The sequence below is a fragment of the Macrobrachium rosenbergii genome, chromosome 48 (assembly GCF_040412425.1).
Source record: "Macrobrachium rosenbergii isolate ZJJX-2024 chromosome 48, ASM4041242v1, whole genome shotgun sequence".
Taxonomy (NCBI): domain Eukaryota; kingdom Metazoa; phylum Arthropoda; class Malacostraca; order Decapoda; family Palaemonidae; genus Macrobrachium; species Macrobrachium rosenbergii.
Window position 1 is genome coordinate 11285242 of NC_089788.1, and position 26822 is coordinate 11312063.

Genomic DNA, 26822 nt, shown 5'->3' on the forward strand with positions numbered 1-26822 from the left:
GCTTTTTCTTTTGATAGATTGTAACATCTAATGAAAGCTGGCCTGATCCTACTTGGCCCAGCACCTCCTGTACCCATGGTTGGTCCTACAACTACTCACTTTATTACCCCACCATCACCTCAGAGGTAGGAAAGATTACTTTTCTTGAACTGATTTGTTAGATCTGTATTTAAAGATGTGAGCTGTCATATCTTTTTATGGATAAGATTATTAACACAGATAACAAAGAACTAAATAAGTTTGCATGGGAATTTCATTATTCTTGTAAAATAAAGAAAAATGGAAGAGAGAGAGAGAGAGAGAGAGAGAGAGAGAGAGAGAGAGAGAGAGAGAGAAATAAAAGAAATTGTCACTTTGGCATTTGACATTTGACCTCTCGACAGATAACTGTGGAGGCAGTTCACGCTAAAATTTCATGATTCAAAACTAGGAGACTTGAGCTGTAAGTTGAGACCAAAATGATCCAAATTAGAATTGGGGAGATTCTGGTGAAAATTCCCAGTCTCTGGAAAAGTTGCAAATTTAGTATCCCAAACTCGGTTGTGTTAAGTTTTAGCTTTCAAAAAAAGTTATTACCATTTTTGGCTTGTGATCATTCTCCTAGGTCATAGAGTTCACTTGGGCTTAAAGTATAGTGAAATGCTCGGCTTCCCTTTTCACCAGTTATGTATGCTACTAAAAAGGCCTTCATTCTGGAAGTAAACTTAAACCTAAAAGTTTAAAAGATGGGTTAATAGGCATTTGAAAGTCTGTTGTTTTATCGCTTTGGTATGGATGAAGTTATACAGTATCAGTGGCAAAGGGGTTTGTGTTCAGGAAGGCAGTATTGATTGTCAGGTCTTTTTTAGGATGTTGCCTTTCAGAAATTAAGTAACCTTCCTGAGCTATTTGGTTTTAGTTTGCTAGCAACCTCTTACATGATGAAAAGTCCCGGAGGTCCAAGACTTCCGTGGCTCTTAGCATCAATTGTGAATAAAGAACTGGAAGAGCTGAAGCTTTCTCTTCCAGATTTATCTTTAAGAATGGTAAGTCAAGCCATTATATGCCATTTCCTAAAAAAAATTTTGAAAAAGCTCAAGATAGAAATTTTTTCTTGCATTGAAAAATTCAGAATGTATAGTATGATCCATAATTAATTTTATTAAGAGTGCTTGATGGACAGGGTCTGAACCGATTTAATAGAGACAATTCTTTCATGTGGAAGTAAAGTATTTGCCAATTGTTAGAAATTTATGATTTATTAGGCAGGTGAACTATCTGTCCTCTCAGTACTGTGGAGTTTTGATGTATGAAATCATGGCAGCATCTTGTATCTTATATTCATATTCATAAAGGTTGGAAAGTTCAGGCAGAAAGAAATGTGTGCTCTTGATGTAAATAAGGGATTTTGACAGAGGAAAAATCTATTTCTGAGGAAGGTCCCGTGTCACCCGGTGAAATTCCATTACAGCACGAATTTCTAGGTATAACAATGCTAGATATACCAGAGAAAAAGAGCTTTCAGGAAAGCTGGGGTTACTACCCCCAGTCGATCGTCTTTTAGGAAGACGTCGGTATAATGAAGGGTGAGTGAAATACCACTACCACGGAAATATACTCGAAAGATCTCTCCTTATCAAAACCCCCGTAAAAGAGCGGTGAGCCGTTACAGCTCCCACACTCAACACCCGCCAGGACGGCGACACCAGCGCCACCTACTTCATTCCATGCTAGCACTAACCCCAGACTTGGCATGTGCAAGAAGGGGGGGGGAGTACTAGGTCAGTTAGGGAGGGTCACCGGGTGACACGGGACCTTCCTCAGAAATAGATTTTTCCTCTGTCAAAATCCCTTTTCTGAGTCCAGTCCCGTGTCAGCCGGTGAAATAGTGATAGAGAATCATGCCAAGACTGCTACTACTGGGAAAAAAGGGGGTAATCTGAAGAAAAAGCAAAATTGTAACGAAAATAATTTTAATCAAGCAATCTCTTTCATGAAGCAAGAATACTTAAAAGTAAGGTATCTTAAATCTAAGGCACATCAAAAAAACTTAGCACTACAAAACAAGGGGAGGTCCCCAGTATGATGGGGAAAAAACCTCCAAATTCTTAAAATTACTTAAAGGTAGTGAAACATGAAATGTGCACAGAACAAGCAAATACAACCTTAAAACTATACACGTAAACTTAGGCTAAACACGTAAGAGACAAGACTAATGAAAATTAACACACACAAACATCTGGGGTACGTGGAGCCAAATAAAACCGTCCAGTACCCATAAGAAAAAACAATTATGGCTAGTCAGATTACACTTTTCCATCAGTAGATACAAGATACATCAATATGAGGGGCTAGGCAGTGAGGCATAAACAACCAGGAGAATAAGCAGAGAAGCAAATGAGGTAGGGGCGGGGGGGAAAAGAAAGGATATGATTATTTAAGGTGGGAGATGACACTTCCCACTGCTATTGTAGAATATTTCAGGGCTTCGAGCGATTTTAAATAGTGGCGTTTAAACACTAGAGGTGATTTCCAACCCGTATATTTTGATAACTCTGAAAAGTCCATATTATGAAAGTAATTAATAGAAGTAGCCACTGCTCGAATATTATGAACTTTAGGAACTGAGTCTGGGTTGGCTTGTTTAATGAAATACAGAATTTGTTGCCTTATAGCATTCAGAGAAAGAGTACCACCTTTCTCCCTGATAAAAAGAGGACCCGACTTACTCTGTGGAGTTCTTAAGAGGTAAGATTTAAGTGTATAAACTGGACATAAAGATTGATCTTGAGGAAGGGCACCACCTTCCAAGGAGACCACCTGTCCTGTGGGTCTTCGTTCTTAGCTAAAAATCTAGGGTCAGGGGAAAGGAGGACTTCTCCAGATGGGAGGAAGTTAACAAAACTATCACCTCTAGTGAGAGCCGACAGCTCTGAGATTCTAGCACCTGAAGCCAAGCTAATCAAAAATAAGGTCTTCCTTAACAGATCCTGATAAGAGCAACTCTGATGCTAACTTAAGGACGTCATTGAGAAACCAAGTAACCGAATGTGGACGTGATACTGGTCTCAGACGAGCGCATGCTCTGGGGATGGATGAAAAATAGGAATCTGTAAGGTCGATTTTAAAGCCGTAAAGAAATACTTTCTTCAATGCCGACTTGACTGTGGTAATAGTGGCGGGAGCCAGGCCTTTCTCAAACAGTGACCTAAAGAAGGAAACTCCTAAATTAGTCGTCATAATTTTGGCTTCAGATGCTTTCAGGAAGGAGGCTAATTTTTGACTGCTGAGTCATACTGTCTAAGAGTAGAATCTCTTTTATCTGATTCTAAAAACAGAGTGTTGACAGGGTCAATGTTCGCTCCTTTTGGGCTGCGAACTTTATAAAGTCCATAAAACTAGGGCATTCTGAATCCTTGAGGAAGCTGACACAGTCTTGGTTTGTACTGTCTGGGTCAGAATGGGCTTGGGAATCCGAAGACTCTGTAATCCCAGTTCCTGAAGGAGAGGGAACCAATTGCTCTTCGGCCAATAGGGGGCTATTAGGGCTGGTTGACCTTTGAATGTCCTGAGTTTGTGTAATACTTTCAGCAGTAAATTTATTGGAGGGAACAGATAAATTTTCTCCCAATTGTTCCAATCTACTGTCATTGCGTCTGTGGCGAACGCCTGAGGGTCCAGGTTGGGGGCCACGTAACAGGGGAGCTTGAAGTTGCTCTCCGTCGCGAACAGATCCACTTGGAGGCCCGGAACCCGGCGGCAAATCCATTTGAAAGATTCCGCATCCAGGGACCACTCCGTCTCCAACGGGGTAGTCCTGGACAGGGAATCCGCCACCACGTTCGGACTCCTGCTAGGTGGGTGGCTGACAGGTGCCAACCGTGCTTGTTCGCCAGGGAGAAGATAGCTACCATTACTTGGTTTTTACTCGACCTGATTTGGAGCCGCCCCTGTTGATGCAATGAACTACCACTGCGCTGTCTAACACCAACCTGATATGAATCCGGTTGGGAGGGCGGATTTTCTTCAGAGTTAGAAAGACCGCCATGGCTTCTAGGGTGTTTATATGGAACTGCTGAAACATTGTGGACCACGTTCCTTGTACTTTCTGTTTTGGTGAATATCCCCCAGCCGCTTAGAGAAGCGTCTGTGTGGATAACTAGTGCGGAGGGGGAAATTGAAGCGGAACTGTTTTGGACAGGCCCTTGACTGTGGTCCAAGGCCGCAGTCTTGTCTTTAAGATTCGAGGGATAGAGGAGACCTTGTCCCTGAGCTTGGCATTTGCTCGACTCCGCCACACTCTGTTTATGTCTTTTAATTTGGCTTTCAAGAGCAGGTCTGTCACTGAGGCAAATTGAAGGGACCGAGGACTCTTTCTTGGGACCGACGGGATGCCGACGGATTTTTGAGAAACCTCTTGGTGAGAGATGCTATCTCTTTCCTCTTGGGAGGCGGGAGAGATAACGTGTGGGAGGACAGATCCCACTGGAGACCCAGCCACTGAAACCGGGACTCCGGAGTCAGGCGGGACTTCTCTCTGTTCAGCTGAAAACCCAGTGACTCTAGGAAATTGATGACTATGGACGTGGCTTCTTGACACTCCGGAATAGTTGGTGCCCAGATTATCCAATCGTCTAGGTACGCTGCTAGGGAAATTCCCTGGGACCGGAGCTGCTGTACTACCGTGTCCGCCAGCTTGGTGAATACCCTGGGTGCAATGTTCAGACTGAAGGGCATGACCCTGAAGGAGTAGGCTTGATTCCCGAGTCTGAAACCGAGGAACTGAGAGAAGTTCCGCGCAATCGGACGTGATAATAAGCGTCTGAAAGATCGATAGAGGTGGTGACGGCCCCACGCGGAAGTAGAGTCCGTACCTGCGCTACCGTAAGCATGCGAAACTTGTCGCATTTTATGGAGAGATTTAGACGCGACAGATCCAGGATCACTCTTTGCTGATCGGAGTCTTTTTGGGAACAGTGAATAGCCTGCCTTGAAACTTTAGGGTGCCTTGCTTTCTTTATTGCTCGTTTGTTGAGCAATTCTGTTACGTAATCCTGTAGGATTGATGTGGGTGGCTGGTAAAACCTGGTTAGAGGGGAGGTTCTTGATCCAGCTCCACCCCAGTCCCTTGGACACAATGCTGTGTGCCCAAGGGCTGAAGGTCTATTGGTCCCTGAACCAATACAAGCGACCGCCTACCTGTGTTCTCTCAGTGGGAGGGAGCGGGTTTATTCCCTCTACCACGTCCAGGTCTTCCTCTTGGGGTGGTGCTAGACCTTCCTCTGTGGGGGGCCTTGCCCCTTCCTCCCCTTACAACCCTATTGAGGCCGTGAAAAAATCCGCGGCCCTCATATGTAGGGTTGTATGCTGGTGAGGACACATAGGAGGCGCGCTGGTTGGACCAACACGTACTGTTGGGGTGGGCCTTAGAGGTAGATGGTTGGGCCAGTGCCGAGACCGGGACGGCTTGAACTACCCCCTGATGGGGCCTCTTATGCCTCCTGAAGCATTTGCCTCCTCTCGTCTGGGGGCCGGTCAATTCTGGAGTCGTGCGCTTATAAGTGGGAATTCCCCACCGAGAGCGCAGACTCTGATTGGCCCGTGTAGCCTCAGACATGACGGATGTAACCTCTTCTTCAGGGAAGAGGTTAGGTCCCCAGATCGAGCTTTTAACGAGCTTGTTAGGCTCGTGGCGGATAGTAGCGTCAGCAAAAATGAATTTTCTGCACTCCAGTCTGGCCATGATAAACTCATGCAAGTCCGACTGGAAGCTCGCCAGGAAAGACTTAGCTAGGACCTGGAAAAAGGGTTCGTCTGAGCCGGAGACGGCAGTAGCCTCTGTAAGACAGCCGGAGCTCAAGGACCGGGCTAATTTAGTCCGGGCCTCAAACTCCGCCTTCAACAAAGATTCCGGCAGCTTAGGGAGCTGTTCACTAAACTGCGTGGAAGCGCAGAGGGGGTCCAGCTTCCCTACGGTGAAAGTGGACGGGGCGTCCACCCAGAACTCATTACTTCCTGGGAATACCAGGGAAGTAGGATCCGTTTCCCTTAATTGAGGTAAGGGATTACCTTCAAAGCATGCTCGGGCCGTAGCCAGAGCAACTTTGTCCATGCAAGGAGTGGGAAGGTCTTCTCCCAGGGTGAACATCGTAAAATTGCCCTTGAAAGGGGTCAATTTCGTGTTTACTGCCTGCCACTCCGTCAGAGTGCGCAGGAGAGCCGACTGAGCCTGGTCCCTAGGGATGATGACAGTCTCCCTAGGTACCTTGTCTGACCGAATCCAGGCTTCTTCAGTGAGCCTTACGAAGCCTGGATAAGGGGGCAAGAGATCGGGGGGGAAGAACTCCAATTCCTCCAACCGTCTCGTGCCCAGACCTTCTATGGTAAGTTTGCCATCATGTTGGATGGCCCGGAGTGCGAACCGCCAAGGGTTACCGACATCAAACGGCGGGAGGTCCGCAGTGTCGGGGATAGAATACTGTGGTTCTGCCGGAGGTTGGCGAGCCAAACCTGCCAGTATGTTGTCATAATTGGCAAACTTATCCGAGATTTTTTCAAACCTAGAATCTAGGTCCTCCGTGAACTTTTTGTAAAGTTCAGTGGCAAGGGCTTGTGCATCAAAGAAGGTTGGCGAGGAGGGCTTGGTTTTGCAGCCCTCTTACTCGCGCCTTTGCCGGAGGAACTAGATTTACTCCCGGAGGCTACCGGTCCTGAGACCTTAGCCTTCGACGGGGGGAAGGGCGATGCCTTCTTGGAAGTCGAGGACTTGTAGCCCTTCGCCTTCCATGAAGTCTTCAACTTGGGGATAGCAGACGGAGCTCTATCACCCAAGGAGGAAGACTTCACAAAACCTGCGAACGAAGAAACTGATGAAGCAGGGGAGTCAAACAAAGGGGGGCCCGCCCCAACATCCTCACTTACCTCACCACTTACCACCTGGTCCTGCTCCGTATTCATCGGTTCCAGGTCGAGATTTAGGGCGGCAACATCCTCCGAGACCTCGGCGTACATGATATCCACTTGAGGTGGCTGGGTCGCATCCCGGATTTGTTGGATGATTGGGGTGGCAAGTTCTTCAGGCACTGCAGCCGCCACCCGTGCGCCGGGGTAAAGCAAGTCGCTCAACCTGGCGTCGAGGACGTAGGGCTTCCCAGACGGAACATTCCTGCTGAACCCAGCCACCCAGGCCTGGAGGGATTCCAAGGCAGACTTCTTGGAAGCTTCGTCCGCCTGCAAGGAAACCTGCAGTTAGTCAGGAACGAAAAGTCAGACCGAGAATATAAACAATACACAACATGAGGAGCATGAACCGGAGGAAAGAAGACTGTCACTTACCGACTCATCCTGGATGGTTGAACAGAGAGCAAAGCAAACCTCACAACCATCGGGGTGCCAAACAACCAGGTCGTCAAGCCGGACCGCACAACCAGCGTGGGTCCGGCATACTACGTGTCCGTAGGGTTGTTGAAGGGAGGCGGTACACCCCGGCTCCTCACAGCGAACAGTCTGTAAAAGTAAAAGTACATGAACCTCACACCCTAAGCAATCTAAAGCCGGCAAGGCCGGGAAACTCAACTACAACCGGAATACTCCGGCGGAGAAGAACTCCCTATTATAAACTGGGCCAATAAGCTTCAAATGCACAGAGTGGAAGGTAAGAATTCAGACCCCAGAGGACTCCGGGGAATGAAGGAACGAGAAACCAGGAACTAACCATAAGGGCTGCCAGAAAAATAACGGCGGAGCCCCCGGGTGTAGGACCGGATTCACGTATATATGGTAAACAGATTTATCTAAGATTAAAACAAAATAATAATAATAACAATAATAAAAATAACAAGTGATGGTAATACTCCGGAGACCGGAGGGGTCCGCTTCGCTTACGTGATATAGAAACCTCTCACCCTCACCTCCCCGCCGGAGAAACAAAACGGGTAAAGTGTTCTATGTTCATAACATACGGCGGGGCCACACATTTCACCCTAACTTCGTAGCCCGATGGGGAGATGAGAGGTATGAGAAAGTGATTCGAACACGCTCGAGCAAACGAACCACCCACCCCACCACAGCGAAGCTGGGGACGGTATGGGAGGGAGCGAATCCCTCTACCAATAGGAGGAGTCCCTGAACTCGGAGAAAACGCCATCTAGCGTCACCCGCACGAGTCGCAAGGCTGAGGGGGTAGTGGAGAGGAGTAGGCTACCCGGAAGGGGACAGGAGACAGGGAGAACATGACACCCGCTCAACTGCATCCTTCCCTCCAAATGAACTTGGAAGGGTAGCCTACTCCAGGGAGCTACACAACCCGAAGCCCAACTCCTGCTAGGCGAAGCCTAATATAAGCCTAACCTAGTATAGGTTAGGAAAGAGTAAGGGGTGTAAAAGGAGAGGAGGAACCAGCAGGGAGAGAAATTTTGTGCCGAGAGCCAACCGGGACCGAGAAGGGGGGGGTAAGTAGGCGACTAGCCTAGAGGAAGCACATCCAAAGAACTTGATTCCCCCAAATGGAGGAAGAGAACTAAGGGGCTCACTCTAACCACCGTAAAACGACCCCGGAGGAAACAGCAACCAAAACTCCCTCAACCTGATCTCCGCACCCAGGGCAAGGGGATGGAGCTCACACTACAAAATACCATCACACATAAACAATCAAAATAAAATTAAGTTCATAGGAAGCGTAGCCTACCTCGGGGGTGAGGCCCACTGGAGGTAAACCACACAACCAAAAAACAATAAACAAAAATAATTAAAAATACTAAAAATAAAAGAAGAGCACCATCTTCAAGTATAAAATAATAGCCTATGAGACTAAAATGAAAATGAACCCAACCTGGTGGGGGGGGGTACTTGGGCGGAGCATCACCCTAAGAAAGGCCGATAGGCCGATAATGCAAAACAAAAACTAAAAAAGGGGGGGGAGCCACCGCAAGGAACCACCAGGAAGGAATTCAAGGGGTTAAAACTTTTCTATAACGACGAGGAGACAACTCCAACCGAAAGAACAGAAAGAGTCGCCTCGCGGTCGACATGGCTGACGGGGGACGCCGTGGCGTCATAAGAAGATCTCAGTATTTATGAAAACACGAGACCAAAACAGCCAAAAACAGATCAAAAACCCCACAAGAAGATGGTACTTAACTTAGAGATGGAAAAGGTGCTCGATGCCATTGCAGATGATGAAAAACAATCCAAAAAGGGGACGAGCACAGAAAAGAAACGAACGTATCACGTGCTAGAAAATGGAATGTAGTAGGTGGCGCTGGTGTCGCCGTCCTGGCGGGTGTTGAGTGTGGGAGCTGTAACGGCTCACCGCTCTTTTACGGGGGTTTTGATAAGGAGAGATCTTTCGAGTATATTTCCGTGGTAGTGGTATTTCACTCACCCTTCATTATACCGACGTCTTCCTAAAAGACGATCGACTGGGGGTAGTAACCCCAGCTTTCCTGAAAGCTCTTTTTCTCTGGTATATCTAGCATTGTTATACCTAGAAATTCGTGCTGTAATGGAATTTCACCGGCTGACACGGGACTGGACTCAGAAAAACAAGTGTATGTTATGATATTGTATCACAGAGGAGTTCCCTGACTACTGCAGGTCTCTCTCTCTCTCTCTCTCTCTCTCTCTCTCTCTCTCTCTCTCTCTCTCTCTCTCTCTCTCTCTCTCTCTCTCTCAGTTTTGATGTATGAAATCATGGCAGCATCTTGTATCTTATATTCATATTCATAAAGGTTGGAAAGTTCAGGCAGAAAGAAATGTGTGCTCTTGATGTAAATAAACAAGTGTATGTTATGATATTGTATCACAGAGGAGTTCCCTGACTACTGCAGGGCTCTCTCTCTCTCTCTCTCTCTCTCTCTCTCTCTCTCTCTCTCTCTCTCTCTCTCTCTCTCTCTCTCTCTCTCTCTCTCTCTCTCTCTCTCTCTCTCTGGCAGTTTTATTTTTTTAGATTTCGGGCACAAAAGTCAGAACTTTTCTGATGTGAATGCTGTCATATTAATGACACTCTTGTTGAAATACCAGAATATTTTATATCATTGCCATAGTTGTAATAATGTGCCTTCTTTGATTACAGTTAAATTGGGTTTGTGATGAGGATTGGCGGCCTGTAATGGCTCAGTCACTGTTCTTTGTTGGCTCCATGATTGGTTGTTCAACTTTTGGATGGGCTGCTGACAGATGGGGTCGACTTCCAATGGTGGTTGTGGCCAATGTCCTAAGTGCCGTTGCTGGGATGGCCTCTGCATTTTCAAATACTTTCGTTATCTTTGTGATTTTGAGATTCATCGTTGGTTTGACATATGAACAGCATTATTGCATTGCCTATGTGTTATGTAAGTATAAAGATATTGAATATATTATGTATACAGCGTGGGCCAAGGTATTAGAGATTTGAAATATAGCTTCATAATAGTATAGTACTGTATTGTATATACAGTACATTATATACATTCATGGAATTGCTGTTTTTTTACCAGTGCTGACTTTGAATGGTAGTGTTTCATTTATTTTTTGGCCAAAAGTCAGTCTCCTTTGGGAAAGCATTTGGATTTATAAACATTTGTTGGAGACAAAAATTATCAACTAATAGCATTACCATATACTGCATCAAGAATTGACCACAATAGTCAGTCTGGTTGTGTGCTCAGGAAGGACCCAAAATTCTATCTCCAATGCTTTCCTTATGTTCCTTGTTCCGTCTACTAGAACATCCCCAGAAACTAGCTGGTAAGAGGGATTCTAGTCAGTTGTTTGTCAGCTGTTTCAAGAGGTAAAAAAGAAATTACTTTTTTGTTGTACCTATATTGTAACTTTAGTATATTTCTTTATTCAGACTACTTCATCAACTGAAAAGCTATTTTGTCAAAGGGGCATTTTTATAAACAGTCATTTCATTCAATTCCTGTTAGATCCTCTGGAGTTCTTGCCATGGTAAGTATAAATAACATTACTTCCAGTAATAGTCTTCTCCACCCCCTTTGGATTATGCATAGCATGTATCTCTGTACACACTTGTACTATCTCTCCAAAAATTATATTTTTATCCCTGGCGATCATAAGAAACATACAATAGAACATAGAAGGATAAAGGCACACATTACACAATCTTAACAATGGATCCAAGTCTTCATGTGGTGTAGGATTTGCTGCAATAGTGACTAATGACACAAGCCAGTGTAATTACCCAGCAATGCATGTTTTCACAGAAGAATTGTCTGCAATATGGTTAGGACTTGAGATTATTAGGAATATGCTACCATAGAAATTTGTTACTTTGAGTAACTCGAGAAGTGCTCTAGAAGCCTTTCAAAACTTTTCCTAAAATCCTGTTTATAAAGTAAGGTTTTCATTTTGCAAATTAAACCTAGCCAATATAAATGCTGAAATATGTAAGAGCCCTGTTCTTGTGGCATTCAAGGAAATGGGGGTGCTGATAAAGCAGCCAAAGCTGCATCACTGTGACTAGATCAAATGTACTTTTTTTCTGTCAGTGATTTGTTACTATGTATAAAACACATGGTGTTTTATACATTATGGAAGAATTAATCTGACATAAAATTAACTTTGATTAAACCAGTTATTGTTTGTTTTGTTCTTCATTCCAAAAAGACTGTGACAGAGAAGTACGGTAATATTATCTGTCTTCAAGTAGTCATACTCTTCTGACCATTGATATTTGATGAATAATCCACTGTCCTAATCCCTGAAAGCATAGAGTCCAGAACAGCACTTACAGTCAAACATATCTTTAGGGATTTTCCAACATTCAGCCTACAATGTATATACAGTAAAGTATCAAAACAGATCTTTGAAAGGAATTTTGTCAGCATCTTCATTCAAAGAAATTTTGTCAGCATCTTCAACATTTTCAATTTAATAAATTATTAAGGATTTTTAATATATTAAACATCTAATATAGTTCTTCAAGAACAAACCCTTGGACCAGCCTTATAAAAGTCGAGAATGTTGCAACCCAAAGGTATGGTTACTCTGTCCATTAGTAATAATAGTGAGACATAAAGGCCCACATTTTGCCATTGATACTGATACTTCCAGTCTGTCATCTGGTGTAAGATTTCCTGCTATCATCTAATGAAACAAGCTAGTTCTCTTTACCCATTTTTCACAGCAGTTGTCATTGCTTTAGAATTAGCAGTCAGGATTTATTAGGAACATCACACCACAGAAATGTTTCTTTTTCAGTTATCAGATTTCCATAAAAATCCATTTGTTCTACAGATTTAGTTTTCATTTCACAATTTATGTGAAGTCATCAGAGTTTTTGAAATTTGTTGGATCCTTCTCACATGCAGGCGTTAAGGGATTATCTACAGTCTGTGGCTATACCAAATATATTATTTCCTGTCTGTGTTTCCAAATCAGCTCTTGGTTATATTTGTGGGTTCCTTAGCCTCCACTTCAACTCTGCTGCTTGCCGTTTCTTTGAAGGCTTGTGGGGGTCGGGGTAGTTTAGGTTACCCATGTGAGCTGTGCTCTTGACTGTTCCTGTGCACTTAACTACTACAGTACTACAGTATATATCAGTGCGCCTGTGCATGCAGCTTTTGCCATGTATGCAACTGTTCCCATGTACTAGACTACTTTTATGTACTGGAGACTGCTGCAGTGTCCTTCACTGATGTAGTGTCCTCAGCTTCAAAAAGTGTTGTGGACCACTGCAGTGTCCTTAACTGCATTAGTGGCCATGGCCTCCCTTGTGCCTTCAGTTCCTGTGGTGCATGATTCTGCTGTGCCTTGTCTTCAATTGTTATCACAGTGCCTAGTTTAGAAGATAGTATTCCCTTACAACTGGTTCAAGCTCTGCAGTCTTCCTACTCCTCTGAGCATCCATAAATGTCTCATTGGGTTATAGAAGCCAGGGAGGGACAGGTCAGAGTATCTCTGTCTTCTTGCAATAGAGAGCTTTGCTTGGACAGAAAGAATGATCACCATTGTACCAAAGTTTGTTCAGGGAGTTTGCAATATGCTTGTGGACACTCAAAGCAGGACTCATCAGATCCCACCGGATATCTGCAAGGCCCTCTGGCAGGTATGGGGGATTTCCTTGTGGGATTATGTTCATTATGTCGTTAAATGCCATACACTAGGCAGTCCCCAGTTATCGGCGGGGTTCCGTTTCTGAGGGTGTGATAACCGAAAATCAGCGATTTTGGTGATTTTCAGGGGTTATCGGCGCCAAAAAGCGCCGATTTTCAGTTATCGGTGCCTCTGTTAGGTATGTATCGGTGCCATTACCAATTATTGGCGCCGATAAGTGGAAATCGGCGATTTTCGGTGCTGAAAATTGCCGATTTTCGTCGCTAGATAAGCCCCATAAAAACAAATCTATGTTAACCGAGCCCACCGTTAACCGGGGACTGCCTACTACAATTGCACTGTTTGGGATGGCCTAAGGGTATATGCTTTTTCCCTTGCTCAGATTTCTGAAACAGGTCTTGGCAAAATTTTGGACACTGCAGATATTCAAATGACTCATCACCCCCTTTTGCCTCAGCAAGATTGGTTTCTGGATCTCCTGAATCTCATCAGAGAAAACTGGAGAGGTTTCCATTTGGACGGGATTCTTAAAACAGTCTCACTCTGCAGTCCTCCTCTACCACTCCCATTTACCAGGGTAGTGGGAGCCATTTGTTGTTTGAAGTAATGAACCGGTGGCTTTGATTCAGAAAGTGGATGGAACATTTCTGACATGTTTTGCCATTTTGCACAGTCTGTTCCTAGGGCTACCATTAAACCCAACCAAAGTTGGGACTTTGAGTTTGGTACAATGTAGCCTCACCAGACTCCCTTGTGAATTCTTCATGATAATGTAACTTGCAAGGCAGTGTTTTTGTAGTTTGATGTGGCTTAATTTTGTTGGAGTGATAGGAACATTCCTAACCAGTCTTGCCATTTTTCCCAGTCTATTCCTCATTACTGGCTATCACTCTCAAGGCAGTGATTATGCTAGTTTACCACCAAGTGTGGCAATGAGCTTCTGTTCCAGATGTTGGTTATCTGTTGGCCTTTCATTTACCCTTGAGTTTGTAGCCAGGACTCACTCTTCTAGTAGACAGGACTTGTCCTTGTATTCTTTAGCTATTCCTGCCTTGTCTTCCTCTACCAGTGAAAGTAATCATCTCCCCCACTGAGAACCATCTGTATCTTCATTGAACCAAGTCTTTCTGACCTAAATGGCTTTAACTTTTCACAGGTCGCAGAATCTTCCTGTTTCAAAGAATTAGATTTCTTATTAGTTTTAGGAGGTTGTTTTGTGGTCATGCTTGGTTATTTCACAATAAGACATCTAGCAACTGAAGATCAGGATATACAGGCATCCTCTGCTTTTAGGATCAGCCTGAAGATCACTGCCATCCTTTGATCATGCACTTGGTATTGTCAAAACTCCTTTACAAGGTTTTATTTACATGATGTTAAAAATAAATCTCATATATATTCATTGCAGTAGGCTATGTTTTATCAGTTTATAGGGATACAGGCAGCTTATCCTTCTCGTCTTCATAACTTTCATCCCTCATGTATATGACACACACACACACACACACAGGCATGTGTTTCAAAGAGTACATGCCTTTACACCTTGCGCTTAACTACTATAGCTACTGTATTCATCAGTGGTAAGATTGCACCTCTTTACAATTTTAATGAAATTTACCAAGTTGCCTTCGCATGCAAAGTTATTTTTTCTTACTCTTGATAGCTGTTTAGTGAGAGGCACTTATCAAAACCAAGTCTACTAAAAGACGTGTATACTGTTCAGTTCTGTTAATCATTTCACCAGTTTGATGAAGAAAGAAAGATCCAAATCAGGTAACCTGGGTTATGGTTTGGGAGTATATTAGTTTGACTTTTTAATTTTCAGTCTTCATAGGTACTGTTTTGATGAGAGATGCTGTCTTGAGAGTCACACTCACTTTTTAAACATTATTTCTCACACTGAGTGACAAAAACCTATACCCCTCTCAAGGACTCTATAAGTCAAGGTATAAGGTTTATCTGCAATGTAAATAGGTGTACAAACAACACAGCTCATTGCTTGTTGCAATGCAGTTAAAGTGAATCAAGAAAAGAAATAATGTTCACAGAGGTACTAGGAGTCAGAGCTATTACAAAGGACAGGGTACCCTTATCTCTAAATAAACTTTTTCTCTCTTGTAGATACTACTTAATAACATCCCTTCTTGGCTTACATAAGCCATGCACTACAAAATAATGCCCACCCCTGGCCCTCTCGTCCTGCCTTACTGCCATACCTAAGTTTGTAGGATGTCAGGCACTAACTACAATTTGCTATTGGTGGCGTATTAAATTTGATATTCTGCCTTGTATATTGAAGGATATTTTATTATCGTGAGAATGATGGCTTACTAGAATTTCTGCTGGCATACTGAAAAGAAAGCTGATGCATGTAAAAGTCTGCAGAAAAACAGGACTGATATGGTATTCCATTTGAAGTTCTTTTTTTTAACTAGTCATTTATTTAGATTGTTGAAGTGTTTTAGCTTTTAATCTTTTGTGTAGTCCAGTATTTCATTTTGTGATACAGTTGCTTACCCAAAGGAGTGACGTTGTGCCAAAAAAGGGAGTCCTGCAAAAGAGCAGTTTTGGCTTAGTGACCAAGTCAGTTTGTGAAGGGTACCCTTAATCCCACCCTTTTGTAAAATGCATGCAGGAATACTAAATTAGATGGTCTTTATGAAAGTCTGGATAAGAGAGGTTTATTTATTTTGTGGCCCCATGGTGATTTGTTTCTCATATCTAAATGGTCTCCAACAGAGAATGAACTTGGACCACTTAATTTGGGGGGCTATTTAGAAAATGGAGCTTAGAGCTTGATCAGCTAATCTAAGGTGTCATGAAGGATTCTCCTTGGGGAAATGCTAGGCTGATGACTTTTATCATCATTGTTGGGACCATAGGTTTATGCTGATAATGTTTATCTAGCGAAGATATTTATGAATTCAAATTCTTGCACATAAGAGATCGATGTGGTCTGTCAAAGATTCACTGTTTGTACCCAAAGTCTTATATGTTATGGTACAGTTTCATTATTTATGTTGAATATTCATTGATGAGATTCTAATGTAAATTTTTAATACTTTTCATTGTGCATTTCCTGTTTGTGAGATATGGTATATATATACAATAGCAATGATTTTATCCATTTTTATGTACAGTATTTGAATCTTATAAGCTAATTTAGGCTTTCAGCTTCTGACAGAATATTTTTAAAAATAATTTATGGGTACAGTATAAAGTTATAGAATAATGAAATTCTCACCCATGGACTTGTTAGGCGAGAGCATAGTGAAAGGACTGTACCAAATTGTTTGTGGGAGTTTTTTGAATTGCTGTTTTATTTTCATGTCATATGATAGTAAATATGATTTTACCTCATAGCAAAAAAGAACAAAATGAGCTTATCTACAAGCAAAATTTTTATGTGTATGGATATTATTGGATTTATTTGGCTGATTTCTTGTATTGTCTCCTTCCATATAGGTAAAGGGAATTTATTCCAACTTGTAATGTCTAGTCCATGGTATAGTCAAACTTATTTTCCATAGTAACACGACGTACTGTATATACAATGAGTCTTACTTTGCACACAGAATCTATATTATCCCTTGTTATGTAAGGTATAGTAGTAGGATTTTTAACTTGCACTTAATTTTGGCTTTCTTCAGTATAAATTTGTTTCAAATTTCCCCGTAAATACAGTTAACTCTGGGCATATATTTTGTGTGTACTGTAGCAAGTCATTTGATGTTATACAGTATTTGGTATTCTTATTTTCTTGTGAGCAGAAGTGTGCTTTTATTTTGTGCACTAGTGTGGTTTTTTTTTTTTTTACTTGCATCCTTTGAAACAGTGAGTCTTATAGTGTTTTATTTGTGATCAGTGAGTATACCATTTCTCTGTGCATCAGATATGCACATTAATTTTGTAATGCTTGTACGTACTACTTTATCTGAATCCTGCTTTAGTTTGGTACACAGTTTGTTCAAGTTGACTGGTATGTTTGCTGGAAATTTGTTTTTTATGTTCTGTGATGTATCACAGATAAACCATATACTGTACATGTAATTTTTTTCATTCTACAAATCTTGTTATTGTGCTCATGGACCTTGTTTCACATATTGCATATGCCTCCTGTTTTGAAAATTTTGATGTAATTCCTTACATCATGTGTGTTAACCTTAGGATAGATAGGTTATTGTATTTGTATTTGATGTGTTTTTCAAAAAATTTGTTTAATGAATTAGAAATATAGCTATTCTTCATAAATAAATTCTGCTACAGTTAGCTAGCTTCTACCTTATTTTGCAGTGCTTGAATATGTCGGGAAAAAATACAGAACTTTCATGGCCAATGTACCCATCTTGTTGTTCCTAACTCTTAGCACCTGCAGTTTACCCTGGATTGCCTGTGGAATAGGTGACTGGTTCTTCTTCACCTTTGTTATCAATGCTCCACTACTGCTCTCCGTCCTCTTTATATGGTGAGTCAAATGTCCATTTCTCTGTATATAGTATTGCTGCATAATTGTTGAAATAGAGTTATTACAGTAGTTAAAGGTGAATAAATTGTGACCTCTTCAGAGATCTGGATTTTGTGAAGATCTAAGCATGTTTTTTTTTTTGTTATTTTTTCTTATTTAAAAAAAAAAGTGAATGTAAAAGATTCAGAGAAAAACTAATATATGAAGCCAAACTAATAAAAAAAATTCAGTGGGTATTTGGTATATATATTTTTAGTTAAAATATTATTTAATAGGGCTAAAACCTGATGGAAATAAGAACACTGACTGTGTTATGATAAGTAAAAATAGTTAAATACAGGACTGAATTCTAGACAGTGGACTTTCCAATAAAAAATCTTCAAAAGCCAATAATTTAGATTTTTTTCACAACATATATATGATAGAATAATGGATATACACTGTTGGTGGTGTACCACACCAGATGATAACAAAAGTAGTACGTATAGATGAAGTAGGAGATTGGACAGAAGACTGTCTAAGTAACATGAAGAGGCACTGACATGTCCAAATCAAGAAACAGCTGGTTGCTGGTGTTTTTTAATCTAACTTTTGTTCATTTATTAAGTCGTGTACAGTTATCATCTTGTTAAAAACTTACTAATTCTCAGTGGTTGTTTCCATAAGTAAGTATAAGATGAATTTTGATTCATCATTCATACAGTGGAGAATGTCATAAAAAATGTGCACCACTCAATTTAAGCTACAGGTTACAGCTGTGGCTGAGGAAACGACTAACATGCAGGCAGCAGAGAATTTTGGAATAGCAAATGCAACATCTGAAACTGGTGAAATTATACTTTTACTTCACTGAGAATGTGCTGCATTTATAAATATAAAGATTAGCTGCGATTTTTTTGACCCAGCTTTAATTTACAAAAAAAAAAAAGTATTAGAAATTTGTTTCATTTAGCAACAAATGGCAGTGAGGATGTCAGTAGTAAGCAGTCAGCTATCCTTGGCACCACATAACAATGATGGTTTTGGTAAAACTCAGTCAACGACTGATTTTGAGAATGTAAACATTATCAGAATGCAAATGGAGCAAGAGTGTAATGTCCATAGTTTCCAGTACTGTGCAATAATACTGTAATGATAATAATACATGCAATATAATTGGATACAATAAGTAAACCAACGGTGTTATTAAAATTATTTTTATTTTAGCTACAACTGTACACTGACTTTTCCAATTGTATACGGTGGGATGTAACAGCCGAACTGGGGCCAGCAAGCCATGCACAAAATTTTGTTAGCTTGCCCAACAAGTTATGCCATGTTACACCCAGGTGCTCAGGGTGACTTGGTTCAGCTGTTGGCACACTAAATGAACCTTATGACATGCTCTGCCCTCCACCAATAAATTTCAGTTTTTAGAATTTTGGATAAGGTATTGTAGACCTGTACAATAAAAACTTTTTTGTGAATACACTGTATGCCCTGCTGAAATGGGAGTATGTTTTATGTGCCATCAAATGCAGTACAGCAATCAGTTTCAGTGTTCGTTTATGGTTATTTCCTTTCGTTTTTGGCTTTTTAATTACATGATTATCTACTTTTTATTTTTTTTTTTTTTAAGATAATCTACTGTACTTCCAAATGGCAGGGCCCCTCATTGTTCCTGTAAGGCTTACTTTGCCTAAGAGTATCCTAATACCTTGTCTTTAGGCACTTTTGTCTCTTGATTGTTGGTTTGAATTCCAGCCAGATGCAATTGCCAAAGTATAGCTATTGCATTACTGTTCTCTTGCTTGCTCCCAACAGCACAGTAAACATTTCTTTTGAGTCCAGCCAGCCCTCTGCTTTCTCTCATTGACTTCTGAGGCCCTTGCAACCCACCACCAGCTCTCTCCTAGCTGCTTACAAATGTGAGTTCACCAACAATATATTTCCTCTTCAGATGCATCTTCAAATGACACTTCATGTCCTTTTTCCTTCTCTTCAACTCATACTCTGTTGATGGCTTGGCCTCATTCCCTAACCCTTGTCCTTGCTGGACTCGGTACCTGCTTTCATTCACCTGGTATGCTTTAGTCTCCTAAGAGAGCAAGATTTTATTTATCCAAGGATGGTGTTACTAGTGAAGGACTGAGATGAGGCAACCAGAGGATTTACTTGCACTCCAGAACAGCATTTCCTTCATGGAGATTCTTAACTCGGTCTGATATTGTCAATGTTGACTACCCTTCATGACCTCTGCATGATGCTCCACTTCCTGTGCATCAGGATGATAATGAGGTGTTGGGTTCCAAGATTTTTGAGCTCCCCATCTGTCAGTGAGGATATTTTACTAGCTGGATGAAGGGCCATGGTTCTAGCAGGGGTTATGACCATCCATGAGAGCTCCTCCTAATTTTCCTCTGCTGAACCAGCACCATAGGAAATTTGATCAAATCTTGGGCTGCTCTTCATAGGTTAGGCTGCCTTTTTTCAGTGGAGGCCTTGGCAAAGGATGTCCCTCCCTACTTATGCCTTGTTTAACCTGTTGGACAGTTGTGGGAATGGATGTGTGAGAGATTATACAAGGAGAGGTTGGCACTGTTGGATTAGCAGAAGTCAGTTCTTAGTGGTGCCAGCTCACTTTTTGCATGTGGTTCCCCTTCTGTGGAGGATTCAACCAGGGCTTATCTCGTTCTCCCTTTGGGGCATGTTTTAGTTCGTTATGCTCAATGAATACTGGTAAGTGTGACAAAGAGGAAGAGGGATGCACCCTTTCAAGACCTCTATGGCTTGCTCTCTTTGGTAGAACTTTGCTCTTGCATGTGTTTGATCCCATGGTTCTTGATCTCTTCCCCAAGTACTTGGTTCGTAAGGTGGGGAAGACTTCTGCCTCCTCTGCTGCCAGGTCACTATACAGTAACTAACTTATGTGCTTCAGGTTCATCATTCTCATCTGCCCAGCCTTCTCTCTGGCCTGAGTCATCTAATCATCAAAAGACTCCCTCTGGTTTAGAGTTAGGATCTTCCATGCCACACCACTTTTAGCTTGTGTATTTCTCCCAGAAAAGTATAAATTCTATGCAAAAGCACTGCTCTGCCTCTTGACTGCATAACTCCAAGTTTGCCCTTTCAGTCTTGTGTGTGGGGTCATTCCTTCTTATCCCCAATCCTCCTGTTGCAGTCAGCTGTCAGATGTTTTGGAGATCTTGTGAATCCATCAGAATGGAACCTTGGGTCTTGAAGGTTCTCTGTGATGGTTATCGCCCTCTGTTTCTCAACATAAGCCACCCTCCATTGTGTTTGAGTGACCACCCGTGAGACCTACCCTTTTGACAGCAGCTAGAGTGGTTTGTGGAGATCCCCATCATGGACAACTGCAGAATTCTTCCGCTATGAGGGGACCACTGAAGCAACACCATTTCTTCATTTTCATCCAGAGCCACTACAACTTCACAAATGGAGGTTATTCAGCATGCTATCAAAGAGAATGGCTTTTTGTAGATATACCACTGCTCCTTGGCAAAGGAAATGATGCAGTTTGTTGTTTGCAACAAATAATAACATTTTGGACCTGTTTCCACCATTTTGATGTCATTTTTGTGGACACCTGTACCATTAAACCACAAAAGTTGGGACTTGACCTAGATGCTGCACAACCCCTAGACTACCATATGCGTCCCTGATTACCACCACTTTGCTGAGTACAATTCCCAAGATGTTGTTCTTGTTAGTGATTGGGCTCCATGTCATGTGGGTGCAGTCTCATATTCCAGCTGTTGATCTTCTGTAAGTCTTGTTATGCTCCAGAATTCATAGCAAAGACTCAGTCTTCTAGTAAACATGGCTCATTCTGAGACTCTTACTATTCATGTTGTGATCTCCTCTTCAGCTGACAATAGCTTAGTGATAACCATCAGCATGTATTCAAGCCCCCTCTTTTTGCCTTCCTCTTTATCTATTTCTTTACAGAATCATCCTGTTTGAAAGACTTCAATCTCCTACTGGCCTTAGCAGGCTGCTTTGCATGATTTAAAAGCAGAAATCTCCTAATTTGAGGTCAAGGTACATAAAGTTTGAACACTCTAGTCTTCCTTGACTTTCAAATACAACCTGGAGCTGTCTTTTATCTGTAAAGTAGGCACTTGGCATTGTTCATTGTGCTTAAATGAATATAATCATAAATCTCTTGGTGTTTACTCTCTTGGATTGATTGTCGAGATGGAGTATATTTCACTGACTGGGAGGGATCCAGGTCAGTCTTCCTCATTATCTTCACAATCTCATCTCTCATGATTTTTGAGCACACAGAGTTGTGTTATTCTTGAATACTCACCCTTGTACCTCGTGCTTGGTGATTGTACAGCTTAGGTATCATCTTCCTTCACAGATTCATTGCTTATGAAAGCTCCCATGATATTGATTGGTCCATATTGCGCCACTGCCTGTTGCTTTGAAGCAATAATGTGCCTCCGTTCACTCTCCTCTTCAACGGTTTTTCTAATTTGCAATGGAGGCTATTTTGTGACTTATGGGTTTATGAAAATAAATTCTGTCTTTGCAATACAGTAAACACTTCTTTCTGCAAGCCCTCTTCCTTCCCACTCACTCTTTGAGATGGACATTGGCACAGGAATGATGCCTTCCCTTTCAGACATACGCAGTGGGACTTGTTTCCTTGCAATTTCAAGTTTGTGTGACTGGATCCATTCACATGGAGTAAGACAATTTTATAATTAATGGCTTAGTATGAAATTGCATTTTGTTGTAAAAAGATGGTGTGTGCTCTTCTTGTTTTTGTTTGATACTGATGTGATCTCTGTTTTCTTTCACGTGAACACATTCTGTTGTGTTCATGTTTGCATTGCAAGTTTATGTCTTGTAGGTTTGTATACTGTAGATATTTGCTAATAATAATAATAATAATAATAATAATATAATAATAATAATAATAATAATAATAATAATCAACAGAGTTAATTCATGACACAATTTGTGTATCTACTCCATAGCTGAAGAATTAGATACCAGAAATCCTCTTGTTTGAATTTCTATATGGTGAGCAACAGTTTTAGTCAAGTGTAGGCATATCTAGATTTTTGTAGCTACAGGTATTTTATATACTGTATAGCATGTACAGTAGTAAATTTCTTTAAACCTTTAAACCTGGTCTCCACACCAATGGATAATTTCTTTAAATAATCTTCGCATCTGTTATAGGCCTTGGATGAATTTTAGGAGACCTCTTACTTTGTGGTTTTTTCATACTCTTAGTACCAGTGAATAGTCTGTTTCATTGAAAGAGCAATATAAAGTTTAGGTCTCCTACAATCATTAGTAAAAGCTGAATTAAAAGTGTTTGTGTGTTATGAAACACTGAAGTGAGTTTTATTTTAGGCATCACTATCTTTTTCAAGATATAACTATTCTAAAGTTTTATTCTTATCTTTTACCAAGGATGGTACCAGAATCTGCTAGGTGGTTAATCAGCCGTGGTCGAGTGGACGACACCATAAAAATAATTGAAAAGGCTGCAGCTTGTAATGGCAAGACACTTTCCCAAAATGTCATCCAAGATTTTAGGGTAAATTTTGCTCTCATAATTTGTAAGCAGTTTAAATTAAAGTGCTGTACATTAGTATATGAAGGTAGGAGACCCTCTTTCAAACATGTTTTGTTAAAGAGAATGGCAGCATCAGTGGAATTGATTTTATGTGTGGTCTTTTCAGTTCTTCTTCTTATTTTCTTCTCATCAGGGCTGATATTTGTTAATAACTGACCGATGCTAATTATGGAAAGGCCAATAGAGACCAATGTTCCCCCCAGGGAGTGGGCACACCCCAGCCCCATCATGGAATGCCTTCACTGCCTGGAAAAGAAGGATGCCGTAAAGAGAATGAGGACGATAACAAAGAAACTGGTCGCCCTCAATGGAGGAAAGCTACGGCTCCCACAGAAGAGAGAAGATTACATTAATCTGACTGATTATGTACCTTCTACCTAACAAGATAAAATTCTACATATGGGACTTAATTGTCATTTCTCTACCTGACCAAGGCCCATGGAGAAACGCCTTGAAATCGAGTACTTGGTGGACACCATACACAAGCACGAAGATCAAGGCACCATACTTACAACCAACACCCTCCAGCCACTCCTCTTGGCCAAGGCCCTTACAGAACACGGTGATCACAAGGGTGATGTTATCGACAGGTGCCTAAGGGAAGCAGTCAAAGAACTGCAAGCTGAAGAGGCTGTCACTGTCCATCGGGCTGATAAAACCGCTGCCTTCATGCTCATCTGCACTGAAGAATACCACCACAAGTTGGATGAGATACTGGCGGATAGCAGCAGATTTCAGAGGATCACTAAGAACCCAGTAGATGACATCAAGCATGAGGCCAATAGGATCATCGAGACTGTCAATGCAGCTTCCAACACCCCTCACCTGCTGCCGATCATAGGGGACTACGACCTTGGCTACATATATGGGAATGTTAAACCACATGAACCGGGAAACCCATTACACCCCATTATTAGCCAGATTCCAGCCCCTACGTACCAGCTTGCGAAGAAGCTGAATGCTGTTTTGACTCCTTACATAACAGATGACCACGGCTTGAAGTCCTCTGCTGAGTTTATAGAAGCCCTGAAAACGACACCCCTAGGAGTTATTGTCTCGATGGATGTGGAGTCCCTCTTCATGAATGTCCCTGTGGATGAAACAATCCAGATAATTCTTGGCCGTGTGTATAGAGATGACTCCACGCCCCCATTAAACATTCCCGAGCATGCCCTCCAGACACTCCTCAAGATCTGTACAAAAAAGGCCCCTTTCTCCACCCGCAGAGGCCATATGTACATACAGAAAGGTGGTGTAGCTATAGGTTCTTCCCTCAGAGTACTTTTCGCAGATTCCTACGTGGGTGCTATGGAATGTCGGGTATTCACCGCCATTGAGAAACTGTCGATGTATGTCCGGTATATTGACGACACCTTCACAAGCGCCAGCACATAGGCAGAAATAGAACACCTGCGGCAAGCCTTCCACGACCACAGTAGCCTCAACTTCACCATAGAACATTGCTGTGATCATTACCTCCCCTTCCTTGATGTCCTCGTCAGGCAGCAATAGGAGCGCTTCATAATGCAAGTATAAACGAAACCCACAAACCTGAGCATGTGCCTGAACAGTGAGAGTGAGTGCCCAGAGAGATACAAATGCACTGCGATCAGCACCTTTATCAGAAGAGCTCTCTCACACTGCTCTTCTTGGAAGGACACTCACACTGAATTAGAGTGTGTTGTCCAGGTTTTAATTAACAGTGGATATTCCAACCGGAACATCACAAGATGCATACATAGAACCATTGGTAAATGGTATCAACAGGAGCCTCTCCCCACTGCCCTTGAAGATGTCACTTTCTTTTACAAGGGAGTGTTTCACAGGAAATACAAAGAGGATGAGCACGCCTTTCATAATATCATAGAAGGAAATATCTTCTCTACGGACCCAGGAAAAAAGCTTGAACGGTAATTTATTACAAAAGCAAAAATACCAGTGACGTGATCATGAAAAACAACCCAGCCCCCGTGGTGCAGGATCCTCTGAAGAGGACCATTGTGGTGTACTAGTACAAATGCCCTAAAATCAGAATTATCGAAAAGGCAGCAGACCATCGCCACCTTCATCTCCTGGGGACCCTACACACTGAAAAGGAGAGACCTAATCTTAACACCACTCAAAAGACTTCCCTCCTCTTAACGGTGGCACATAGGGCCCCGCCCACTGGCACCCCTGAGCCGAACGAACAGACCAATCAGGTGATGCCCCCATCTACTGGCAGTGACCTTCCCAATACTAAGCCCCGTCTCTAGCATCCACACACGAAGACCAGTGGGAGCATCCACCTCTGAGAGACAGCTTCGCTCAGGGACTTAATCCCCTGAGCCATCCAATGAAAAATCAGCTCTCTCAACACAGAACACCTGGGACAATATAAATACCGGCTCACTACCCCATTCCAATCAGAACAAGCCCACCCTTCCTTGAGAATGAACTGATGATGCGGTTGGAATTCCAGTACTCCCTTAGAAAGACGACAAAGATGATTCTCAGATTCAATTTGCGAGCCCCAGAAACTCTATAGCAGCCACACGCCAATTTTAACTTCTGCTCATATGAAATAAAAATTAACCTTATTTCAAAAAACCATTTCCTTACCCAGACTATGAACATCGGCCAATTATTAGCAAATATCAGCCCTCAGCCCTGATGAGAAGAAAATAATAATAAGAATTGAAAAGACCATAAATAAAATCAATTCCACTAATGCTGCCTTTCTCTTTATCAAGACAGTACTATACATTGTAATATTTATGCTGAAAGAAAGTTGATTGTAAAGAATTAGTTATTTAGCAAGTCTTGACATTGATCTTTCAAATGCTTTCCACATTATATTTTAGTAAAAGTACAGCATCCATAAAAGAAATATAGCTAAAAAATTCATGTATGTAAATATACCGATTCTTTTCTTTTCTTTTGCATATTGATGAATGATTAAGGACTTGAGTTATTTGCTGTACTGTGTAGTTTTAAATTAAGGACTTAAGTTATCTACTCTACTGTGCTGTTTTAAAATCAGTAATAAATAGTTTTCATTAACTAAATTAGCCAGCGTTGTAGGGGCATTGCAGGAACAGTGGTTCTTTGGTGGATTCATTGAGCATTTACAAATTTAGAACCTGTAAGGACAAACCCTAGTTAAGCTCCCATTGTAAAACCAGCATGTTTAGCAACTTCCTGTCTTTATTAGCTGTAATGTGTTAGGTTAATTACTGTTATGCCACTCAGTTGAAACAGCATCGTTGTTCTTGAATTTATTTGTTATACATTTATTGTCAAACTTAGTCAGCCAACAAAATACTCTTTTCTGTGTGTATTATTTGAACTAATGTTCACTGAGTTGATTTGAGGTCTCCCTTCCTGTTCAGCAACCTCTTCTTACATTTACTGTTAAGCTTTGGAATTTTTTTCTGCTTATTTTTTTCTGACTTATTATCCTGCATCTTAGAAGAGGCAAGCCATCATTTTTGTGTCCTAGAGGCCTGGACTTTAGGGAAATAGGGTCTGCCCCAATGGCGTCTTCTTTGAAAATATAATTTCTTGGTAGGAGATGGACAGGGTTTGGTTAGTTAGTTATAAATGATTTGTTTAACCAGACCTCTGAACTCTTTTAGGGTTCTACAGGGTTTGGGTCCTTTTAAAGGAATGAGGGTACAAATTAAGGTGCTGCCATTGAATGTAAATCCTTTCAGTATTAGGGCATAAGACCTACATTCATGC

General features: G+C 41.7%; 1 protein-coding gene across 19 annotated transcripts in view; it reads left to right on the forward strand.

The window, feature by feature from the left end:
* LOC136831258 (organic cation transporter protein-like) overlaps positions 1 to 26822 on the forward strand; it is a 214002-nt gene that overhangs the window by 126333 nt on the left and 60847 nt on the right. For all 19 annotated transcript variants that reach the window (XR_010850816.1, XR_010850820.1, XR_010850815.1 and 16 more), the window contains exons 4-7: positions 18 to 125; positions 10052 to 10310; positions 17329 to 17500; positions 22934 to 23060. Coding sequence is in view for 9 of the 19 variants with exons in the window: in XM_067091342.1 (XP_066947443.1) it covers positions 18 to 125; positions 10052 to 10310; positions 17329 to 17500; positions 22934 to 23060 (666 nt within the window). In the remaining 10 variants the exon portion in view is untranslated. The remainder of the gene's footprint in view (positions 1 to 17; positions 126 to 10051; positions 10311 to 17328; positions 17501 to 22933; positions 23061 to 26822) is intronic.